The sequence below is a fragment of the Rhagoletis pomonella genome, unplaced genomic scaffold (assembly GCF_013731165.1).
Source record: "Rhagoletis pomonella isolate Grant_MI unplaced genomic scaffold, Rhpom_1.0 Rhpom_scaffold_04638, whole genome shotgun sequence".
In the NCBI taxonomy this organism is placed as follows: Eukaryota; Metazoa; Arthropoda; class Insecta; order Diptera; family Tephritidae; genus Rhagoletis; species Rhagoletis pomonella.
The window spans coordinates 1-10,056 of NW_023463186.1; the positions used below are offsets into that span (position 1 = coordinate 1).

Consider the following 10,056-nt stretch of genomic DNA (forward strand, 5'->3'; position numbering starts at 1 on the left):
TTTTTTGAAGAACGAAAAGGAAAATGCTATATTATCCATGATCGAAGAAGTAAACAGAAGTGTAAGTACTACAAAACTATTTTGAGTGTGCATACATAGTTAACTTGTTTCATCACGTTTCATTCACAGACATTTGAGGCGGCAGAAAAGCGCTGCTGGGAGAGTATACGTAATGAATGGCAACAGGACAAGGTAAACCTGTTGAATGCAATGGTTGGTCCATCACAGAACTGGATCGATATACAAAAATTACCGGAACAAACTGTGCTTAATGAAACTTTTGGCACGCGTTCATGTCTAAACCGAGTTGTAGGTTAAATTTTTGGGAAATTTGCCATTGATTTCATCAATACAATTAAATTATTCATAGGAAATGGCGTATGCGCGTGAGGTATATGAGTATAACACCAGTGTCATCAAAGGCGCTTTTCGTCCGAATTTGGTGCAGAGATTCGCAAAGGTGGCTGAAAGTTTTGAAGATCAAAAAGTCAACGAAATTTGGGAAATCATGAAGTACATGGTCAATATAGCACCAGTATCAAAAAAATCGCGACCCCATACAAAATCGCACACAAATAACTCAATTTATTGACCAAGCCAGAAAATATTTGGAAAATAGGTTTGTATATTTAAAATTAGATTATGCTTGTTTGCATTATAAATGTTATTTGTCCTCTTGTATTGCAGATATAAATTATACATGTCGACAATCATTAGCAGCAATTTACGCGAAGCTCAACGTGGGGGCGTGCCAAGTACATTTAATTTAGTTTCTTCATTTGTAGGTCTGACTTTCAACCAAGCGAATTGTTTTGGCTTGCAGGACGCGAGTATTGACAACAAACCACTCTGGCCAATGGTATACTTTTGTTTGCGTTGTGGTGATGTGCAATCGGCGCTACGTTGCATGCAAATGGGCGGGTAAGCAAAATAATCAAAAATTTTTATTCCAATTTTAATTTTTTCCAACCTCTGCAGTGCGGGACACGAAGATTTCATACAAGTACTGGAAGACAAAATAAACAAGCCAGAACAAAAGATTAATTCCAAGTTAGAAGGCCAGTTAAGATTACATTATTGCAATAAAATAAAAAATTCTACTGATCCATATAAGAAGGCGGTAGGTGTAAACACATATTGCATATTTGTATATAGGTAGTTTAAAATTTCGATACAAATATACATAATTCCTAGGTTTACTGCATAATAGCAGGATGCGACATTAACGAACAACACTTAGAAGTTGCCAAAACTACCGATGACTTTCTCTGGATTCAACTCTCCTTACTACGCCCAGAGTCCAATGACAACACCGAAGTGCTGACCTATTCTGGCCTACAAACAATGATACTTGAAAAGTATGGCGAGAAGCATTTCAATGCCAGCGAACAGCGGCACCTGTACTTCCAAGTTCTTGCATTGACCGGTCAATTCGAAGCAGCTATTGAGTTCCTAGCACGCACTGACCAATATCGCACGCATGCTGTTCATATTGCATTGGCGTTGAACGAGATGTTCCTTATCGGAGGGCCACGTAATGTGCAAGAGCCATTGTGTAAGTAATATTCAAATTGTACTGGGACTTTTTTTCAGTTTTCACATAAATTTTCATTTTTTACTTAAAGTATCGGTCGACATTGAAGATCCAATGCCTATGCGGCGGTTAAATATTGCCCGTTTAGTAATATTGTATGTTAAGAAATTTGAAATCACTGATCCCGCCGAAGCTCTGCAGTACTACTTCTTCCTACGAAATTTGAAAGATCCAGAGGGACGTAATTTGTTTTTGGCCTGTGTAAGTGACTTGGCAATCGAATGTCGCAACTATGATTTGATATTTGGCAAGATGCAACCAAACGGCATTATGTCGGGGTAAGTTAACTAATTCAGCTTCTTTTTTGTAGAACTTCATGAGTTGTTTGTTATATGTACATATCTCGCTGCATTTATCTTTTTCTTACCAATTAGTGGTCTCTTCGAACAGTTCGATTGTGTTGAGTTCGACACGCGAACTGCTGCTGGCATGGCCGCCGAGGAGCTAGTGAGCAAGGGGATGTTCGAAGATGCTATCAAATTGTTCGACATTGCTTGCGTAAGCCTAAAAAACTTTTAAGTAAAAATTTGTTAGAATTTTAATTTTTAAACTCGTTTTTAGATGCAAAATCAATCTTTGCGCCACCTTGCAATACTTCTTTCACAAGTCGTACATCAAAGTTCGAAAAAAGATTCGCTGCGCGAACGTTTAACAATTATGGCGGCCGATTTTAGGGAACGAATGCGCGGTAAAACTTACATTGTTCAAATTGAGTAATGTATTTAGTTATTTTCTTTTTATTTTCATATTCTCACAGGCAATCGTATCGAGTGTGACCCACAAGTTATTTCTACCTTCAATTTACTATGCGAACTAGTTTCATTCTTCGATTATTATCACGAGCAGAAGTACCAATTGGCTTTGGAAGTGCTCGCAAACACCAAACTTGTGCCATTGTCAATGAATGAACTTGAAGAATGCATAAATAACTTTAAACGCTTGGGTGGGGAAATTTGTAAGGTGTATCCTGACATTCTGTTGGCAGCCATGGATATACTATACGCTCAGTACAAAAGTGTTAAGGGACGTGACACTGGCATTGTAGATACCGGGCGCGATCGTGTAAGTGAATATATCGCGAAAAATATATTTAGAAAAATGAAAACTATTCGCTTTTTTTATTATGCAGCAATTACAGCATCTGCGCGAGAAGGCGAAAGCTATTACAAATATGGCCGCGACAGTACCGTATCGCATGCCTGGCGATACGAATAAAAGACTCGTCCAAACGGAAATCCTGATGCACTGAATTCACATGAAATTAAAAATAGTCGTTAAAACAAAAATGTAAGTTACGAAAAAAAAACCACACAAATAAAATAGATTGTAATTTATATAATTAAATGCAACGCTGTGAACTTTATTTTTGCCGCTTATACTTTAATAAAGTGTCGTAGGTATGTATGTATATCTATAAATGCATTTACGTGAGCAATAGAAAGCGCTTCCAAAACCGTTAATTCAATGAATTCCACAATTATGTATTGCATGTATGTATAGAGTACATATCCGATATACATACATATGTATGGAAATATGTTAAAGGAATTCTTTGATCTTTTTTTTTTTTATTTCGAGTAACTATTTAAGTCACACTTGAGTCCCGCGTATGTGACTTTTTTAAGCATTAAAAGAAACTATAAATGCTGTTTACTTTATCGTCAAAATAAATTGTGCGTTACATCTTATCCCTTAAAAACTAAATTGTTTATCTTTTACCTCGCGTACAATAGTAGGAATGCATACATTTATAATTATATGGACTTATCAACTGCTCCGCCGCTTTAACCCATATACTGATATGAGGCGCACACTGGCTCCTGATGTCGAACGTGTGGGGAAGACTGCTGCATAGCCAAACGCTGTAAGTGACAAGAGCGACATAATAGGCGACCGTCTAATGGATAGCAGCGTTTGTCTGGTTCATCTGTAAGCTGCATGCCGCACTCTTCACAAATGTAGCAATCGACATGGAAATCTTTATCCATCGACACTACCCGAACCGTTTCATCGGTGCCTTCTACAGGTGTAATACCTAAAAGAATTTGTACATATTCAGACAAGTAACCAAATTCGCTTTGAATTTAAATTGAGCTATGTTGAAATTCACCAGGAAGTTAATTGCAGAACCTGCCTGATTATTTGTGGAAAACAACACATGTATATATGCAAATATTTGTCCCTTACCTTTGCCGCAACTAGCACATTTCGGTGCAAACATACGGTGATAATCATTAACGCAGTAAATTTTATGATCCACATCCACCGTAAAAGGTACACCGTCTAAACATTCATTACAAATGCAGCAACGGAAACATCCCGGGTGATACGATTTGCCCATTGCTTGAAGTATCTTTTATAAAAAATATGTTACATAATGTACTGAATGTTTCAACAATAATTCACATATCGGCGAAACATACCATCTCCATTATCAAATGTCCACAAATTGCACATTTTTCTGCAGTTTGCTGGAAACCCGAATACTATAAAAATGTGTATTTAAAAAAATACTCTTCGTTTGAAACCATGTATTATTCTGTTTACCATGTAATCCTCCTCGCAATAAACGCGACCGTGAACATTATAAAACGCCTTGCCACGCAATGCACGTCCACACGAGCAACAAATAAAGCAATTTGTGTGATATAAATTTCCCATGGCCTGACATGCCTGGCCAGCACCTTTTACCTTATCGCCACACGTATGACAAATTCCTTAAAAATATAAATCAAATAGTAGACTAAAAAAAAAAATTCATTAAACGGCTTACCAAAATACTCTCCCTGTTCTTCGCTTTGTTCGATTTCTTCCTCTAATTGGCGAGTGAGCTCTTCGATTTTACGTTGGGCTTCAGTAGGACCGATGGGACGGGGTGGTGTCACGCTATACGGTAGTAAATTCTTTGAGAGGCCTAAGATAAATGGTATTTTTTTGAATATTAAAGTCATCCCGAAGTAACAGGTTAACACTATATCTCACCAGTACTATTTTGAGAGGGCGTCGGTGATATGGACGATGCAACCCCACCGGATGTTATTGGGCGCTGAGGTATAGCCAGTGGTGATTGCGTGAATTTACGTTCGCTCATAGGCGAAATTTTACGTGCACCAGCTAACGAGGCAGACTTTTCTGTCTCAATTGCACCACTACTGCCTACATAAATAGGCGATTCATTGCACATTTTTCGGTGTCCACTGTTGCTCAAAGCAATCGCCGTAGTATTTGAACGTAGTGATGCTACGCCTCCAGTTGGGCTTCTCGCTGGCTGGCGATGCAAATTAGCCGTCATGCACACATAATCAGAACTGTTGATTTCCTCAATGTAGTTTGGATTTACCGATACGTTGATGATCGGATGATGTGTGGGAAAGTGATGCTGAAACAATTTTAAATTAATATTAGTATTAAATCATAGTTTTTAAGTACATAATTATTATTTACTTACTGTATTTTTAATTGGAGTGTGTTGCAATAGTTTGTAATCGTTACTGCTCGCTGTACTGGATGCCATTGATTTAGTTGGCGATATTTGTACGTTGTTAGTACTACTGGGTAATGATAGATTGCGGTAACGCTGTGTTGGCGATGATAAACCGCTGCCACCCCCAGTAGCAGCCGCAGTGCTATTGGACGTTGCTGTTTTCAGTGAGGAATTCGAGGTGCTCCGTCGATGCATTGGTGAGGCTAACACCGCGGTCATATCTAGACCCGAGTTTTCACGTATGTGATGCGGTGCTAGCGGCATGGCACCACCACTACCAACAACGCCAATTTGTGGTGACATCTCGACGTGTTGATAAATAGTAGCAGTTGCAGGCGAAGCCTGCGGTTGTGCACGCTGTCCAGAATGTGGTATAATATTTTCGTAAATTGGCGCATTGTCCGTATGATGATCTGGTACTGGTGTATGGGCAAATCGCCCACTATTGGTACTGGCATGCATCACCATATATTGACCACGTGAAGGATTCGCAGTAGGGCTTTGGGGTTGTGCTCTCTTGTGTGCCGAATCAAAGTATGGAGCAGGCGAGACAGCTGCGCCGACGCCACAAAATTCTAGATTTTCATAAACAGGCGAATGCTTCGATGATTTTTGTTCATACATTATATTACGACCAGCATAATGTGGACTATTACCCACACCTGCAATATTCCCATTGGATGCAGGTTGTGAAAGTGGAACAATGCTTGTGCTTGCATCACCGGACAACTGTTCAATCGCACGGGGTGTGGCATACTTAGAAGAAGCAATGATATTCGTACGTTCATACAATTTATACTCCTCGGCAGATTGTTGCTGCTGTGCAGGGGTATTACCTATATGTTGCCGTATGTAATTCGCTACAATGGGATGTTTGGGAGAACTAAGTCCAATTTTCTCATCGCCCATTTGAAGGCGTTGCATTGCTTCGCTAAGGTTTTCATTGCGGCGTTGACTAGCCATCGATTAAACTCCGCAAATTCGATGTCTTTATAGAGTCGAAGTTCTTGATTACACCGGTACCATTAACGAATCTATACAATTGCTTTGCTCATGAGTTTTCGAAATGCACAATGAAACGTTTAAGAAAGGGATGATCAAACACACAAAGGAATTTCCGGAATTTTCAGGAGCCTATGATGAACAAGAATGAAGTAAATGAAATCCCTCCTTGGAGTTGCCACTAAAAGTGAAAAATAGGCTACTCCAATTTGGAGCACATAAAAGATAAAAATGAGAGCGGCCTCCCTATTAGATACGAGAAGTTAGCCCAGAGCTGCCGTGTCCCTATTATGATGAACTACAATTTTGTTAATTGTCATGGTGAACATCTGTTTCGAAAGTTTAATTTTAATTGAAGTAGAACGTTATTTGGTTCTGATTGTTTTTTGTTATTTGGTTCTTGTCTAAAAAGATGTAACTAAGACAGAAATTTTAACGTCTACCATCCAGTAATTTATGAAAACTACAGAAATACCTGTAAAAACCCCTAAAATCTCGATTCAGAGATTTACGAATACTCTAAAACAAATACAGCCCTGCATGGTGAAATAATAATAAATATATTTATTTCATCATGACAGCCCTGTATAAAAATTCCCCTCTTTATTATGGGTACAAATACAACACTGGGGAATTTTTCCTATCAATTATCGAATAGCAATAAATTCTGTCAGTCTTCGTAAAATTTTTATGCATATTTCAGTGTTTTCGGATTTGGTAAAATCGTAAAAGTAACGTGATCGGTAAGAAAATACAGAAATGCCCTATATTTAGTGCAGTTTCGGAGTTAAATATAGTCATATCTCGTAAGCAATAAATTTACATTGTTCAAAAATGGATTTTGGAACCTTGCTGCATGTGGCAAAGAAAAATAGTGAAAGCAGTAAAAATGAGGTAAGCAAGGAGCAAAACCAACACAGTTGTTTGGTGGGTTCAATACCACCCAGATATACAGCATCTTGGAGTTATCCAATACGTGGCAGGATTTGCAGTATTTGACAATCCTTATAATACATATGTATATAAAAATATCAATTATTCATTGAAAATATTCACTCGAAATATTCCAGTTGGTCTTCATAGCAGATGGGAGACTCACTTAAAAATTCAGTTGTGCCTTTCGAGATGTTTCGAATCCTAAAAATAAATGCAAATAACTTCAGATGTTATAGGTTTGTCGTCGTCGTCAGAACTTGCACACAGAATCTCTTCTATTTCCCGGAAATTTAACACTTTTTTTTGAAGAAAACTTTTAAATACCCAACTTGCACACTCAAATAGAACTAATATAATAAACGCTACTAAGTTTTTGAATGCGAAATTATAATTTGCAACGTTTCTCGTTAACTTCGGTTATGCTAGTAGCTTCTTAATAAAATAATATATATATGGGTCTATTGATTTCGTTCTAAATTTTTACAATTCTCTGCAACAAAGCAAATCTCTTATCTAATAGAGTCATGTCACCCAAATAAGAGCAACTTGCACTTAACTAAAGCGAAGCATAATTGCTAAGTCAATGGGCGGATTTCTAAACCATTTAAAATAACATGTAAAAGTTTTTTTTTTAGACCAATTCCTTCTGTCTAGATAAAAATTGCTGTTGCATACCAATTTGGGAACGCATTTTTAATTTTCGGGTCATTTTCTAAACTTTTTTCATTCGGATTAGCTATACATAATTTTATTTCCGATTTCTCAGAGTAAATACTACAGCACCAAATTTGCCCCACCAAAAAAAAGAGTCAAAGGATAAAAAGTTGTCTGCAAATATACAGAAATTCCTTCAAAAACGTGAACAGGAAGAACGCGAGCGAGAGAAGGATAAGCAACAGAAACTGGCAGATTTACTATCGATGCGAGATGAAAAGTCCAAAAACAAAATTAAAAAAATGCTAAAAGTCACAAAATCCGCAAATAAATCTGTTTTGGATGATGCAGTCAACTCCGACCACACTGCTGTTACTATGGCAGGTCCGGATCAACCAGATCAGGACGACTACGGATATGTTTCGACAGAGGCAAATGCTTTTTATGCAAAATACATTGAAAAGGTATGTAAGTTTTCATGAAACTAGAAAAGAAAAACTTAAAAAGCCATATCATAAATAGGTAAAAGACGTAAAAGAGGACAAAGGATTTGCTCCTAGTCGACCACAATCGCTCAAAGATCTCTCAGGTACTAAGGAGCGCGTGAAGGCAGCAATTACGCGTGAAATTGAAGAAAAGAGAGGTCACAAAGGTCAACGAGTATCAAGCATCACCACTGCTGTAAGTACCAGTGGCAAGGAACCAAAGGAACCAAGCATAGTGCGTCCCAGCTCATCCAAATCTCTTTATGATCCTGAAGCCGAACGGCGGGAAGAAGAACGTAAGAAGCGTGAAGAGGAGCAACAACGTAAGAAGAATCGAAAACCCCTACCCCCACCAATGGACTTTCAGGCTTTACTTAAACTTGCCGAGAAAAAGCAACATGAACCAGTTGAAATACTACCCGTTGTCAAGAAAAAAGAGCCAGAACGCTTGCTAACAATGAAAGAGAAGAAAGAAATGGAGGAGCGCCAGCGTGCAAAGGAAGCGCGTGAACGTAGAGACCGTGAGCGGGAAAAAGAGCGCACTATTGGTTCGGGCAGCACAAAGGAACGACGAGAAATTAGTAACAGTAGCTCCTCTTCGAGTGCTCCGGCGCGTATGGAACCAAATGGACGTATACCAAAATTAAATCAATCAACAAAACCAAACACGTCGACTACTGCTCAATCACTAACCAACAAAGCCGGCATTGTTTCCGTAAAACCTTCCACAGCCACTAGCGGAACAAATGGTTTTAAAAAGCCACATACTTCTTCCTCAACTTCTTTAATGTCGTCACAAAAGGATGCACTGAATTCGCATGCGAAAGTAACATCCTCATCTGCTGTGTCGTCATCATCAGTAAGTACCAAACAATCTCATTCCATACCAAACAAATCAACTGCAGCGTCAACCAATTCGAAGTCGGTACCATCGTCCAGTGCCTTAGGCAATAGCAGCGGCAGTAGTAAGAATCCTTATGGTAGTTCCTCAAACAAAAATCTGTTTAACGGTCCGTCTCGTGAATTTCCGCCACGTGATACAAAATCGGCGAAACCACGACAATTTCCTCCACCTGATGTACAAAAGGCGCGACAGTTTCCAGCGCCAGATGTACAGCGCAATCGGGGTAAAGAAACAAAGAAACCACAACCAAATAAAAGTAGGTTACAGAATTTTTTAATTTTTAAATGCTTATAACTAGAGATAAACAATAATGTTCCTCATTCGACAGGACTGCGCATCGAAGATGACGATTCCGAATACGATTCTGAAATGGACGATTTTATTGACGACGGTGACGAAGAAGAAGATTACTCATCACATATCCGGGCAATCTTTGGCTATGATAAGCAAAAGTAAAAAACGAATAAATAAAAATGAACTGTCATTAATTTTGTTTTAACTTTACAGGTATCGTGATTTAGATGACAACGATGATGCCGCTATGGAATCCAATTTCGCGCAAGTGCAGCGGGAGGAGTATATTAGCAAGAAGATTGGTATACAGGAGGACTTAGAAGACATGAAATTGGAGGCAATGGAAAAGCGCCGAAAGATGTTGGCTAAGAAGCGAAAACTCTAATTAAATGCTCTAATTGATGTTATAATTTGCAATATACTGATAATTGTGTGAGTTTAAATTAAATAGGTTTTGGTTGGTTGCTTTCACCCTTCTATTCAATTCTTTCGAACTTTGTTACACATTTTGTTTTCATTGTGAAATGCTTTGATTTGAATTAGTATAAACTAGCCACAATATTTATAACTGTACATAAATATTAACATGAATATATTTAAGTTATCAAAAAAAAATGTATTTATAATGTACACATGTATTCGTATTTGATTTATATGAACATATAAAGGAAAGTGTAAAATAAATTTTTTTAATAATGCGGAA

General features: G+C 38.1%; 3 protein-coding genes across 3 annotated transcripts; 2 read left to right on the forward strand and 1 right to left on the reverse strand.

Annotated features, from left to right (window-relative positions):
- Positions 1-4: 4 nt before the first annotated feature.
- Positions 5-3,093, forward strand: LOC118754795 (nuclear pore complex protein Nup93-1-like; the record flags this gene model as incomplete). The annotated part of the gene is given in 12 exon segments (XM_036489672.1): positions 5-61; positions 130-309; positions 371-541; positions 543-619; positions 688-921; positions 979-1,120; positions 1,195-1,555; positions 1,626-1,872; positions 1,969-2,092; positions 2,156-2,282; positions 2,352-2,656; positions 2,724-3,093. Coding segments are annotated over 12 exon segments (2,145 nt in total), but the record flags the coding sequence as incomplete, so codon positions are not given.
- LOC118754793 (LIM domain-containing protein jub-like) lies at positions 2,925-6,305 on the reverse strand. The gene is made up of 7 exons (XM_036489670.1): positions 5,043-6,305; positions 4,577-4,973; positions 4,368-4,508; positions 4,142-4,311; positions 4,018-4,080; positions 3,782-3,947; positions 2,925-3,629 (listed from the first exon to the last, which is right to left on the reverse strand). The coding sequence occupies exons 1-7, from the start codon at positions 6,039-6,041 to the stop codon at positions 3,379-3,381; spliced, it is 2,187 nt and encodes a 728-aa protein (XP_036345563.1). The 5' UTR covers positions 6,042-6,305; the 3' UTR covers positions 2,925-3,378.
- A 416-nt stretch (positions 6,306-6,721) lies between these two features.
- LOC118754794 (protein SPT2 homolog) lies at positions 6,722-9,855 on the forward strand. The gene is given in 6 exon segments (XM_036489671.1): positions 6,722-6,974; positions 7,783-7,815; positions 7,817-8,134; positions 8,193-9,315; positions 9,388-9,511; positions 9,567-9,855. Coding segments are annotated over 6 exon segments (1,830 nt in total). The 5' UTR covers positions 6,722-6,914; the 3' UTR covers positions 9,739-9,855.
- Positions 9,856-10,056: the final 201 nt, after the last annotated feature.

What these genes read in the sequence shown, in the direction of transcription:
- LOC118754793 (XM_036489670.1), bottom strand. Translation starts at nt 6,041, where the DNA reads ATGGCTAGTCAACGCCGCAATGAAAACCTTAGCGAAGCAATGCAACGC. An exon ending in ACACTCCAATTAAAAATACA is followed by an intron (nt 4,974 to 5,042) that starts GTAAGTAAATAA and finishes AAATTGTTTCAG; the next exon opens with CATCACTTTCCCACACATCA. An exon ending in GCCCTCTCAAAATAGTACTG is followed by an intron (nt 4,509 to 4,576) that starts GTGAGATATAGT and finishes CATTTATCTTAG; the next exon opens with GCCTCTCAAAGAATTTACTA.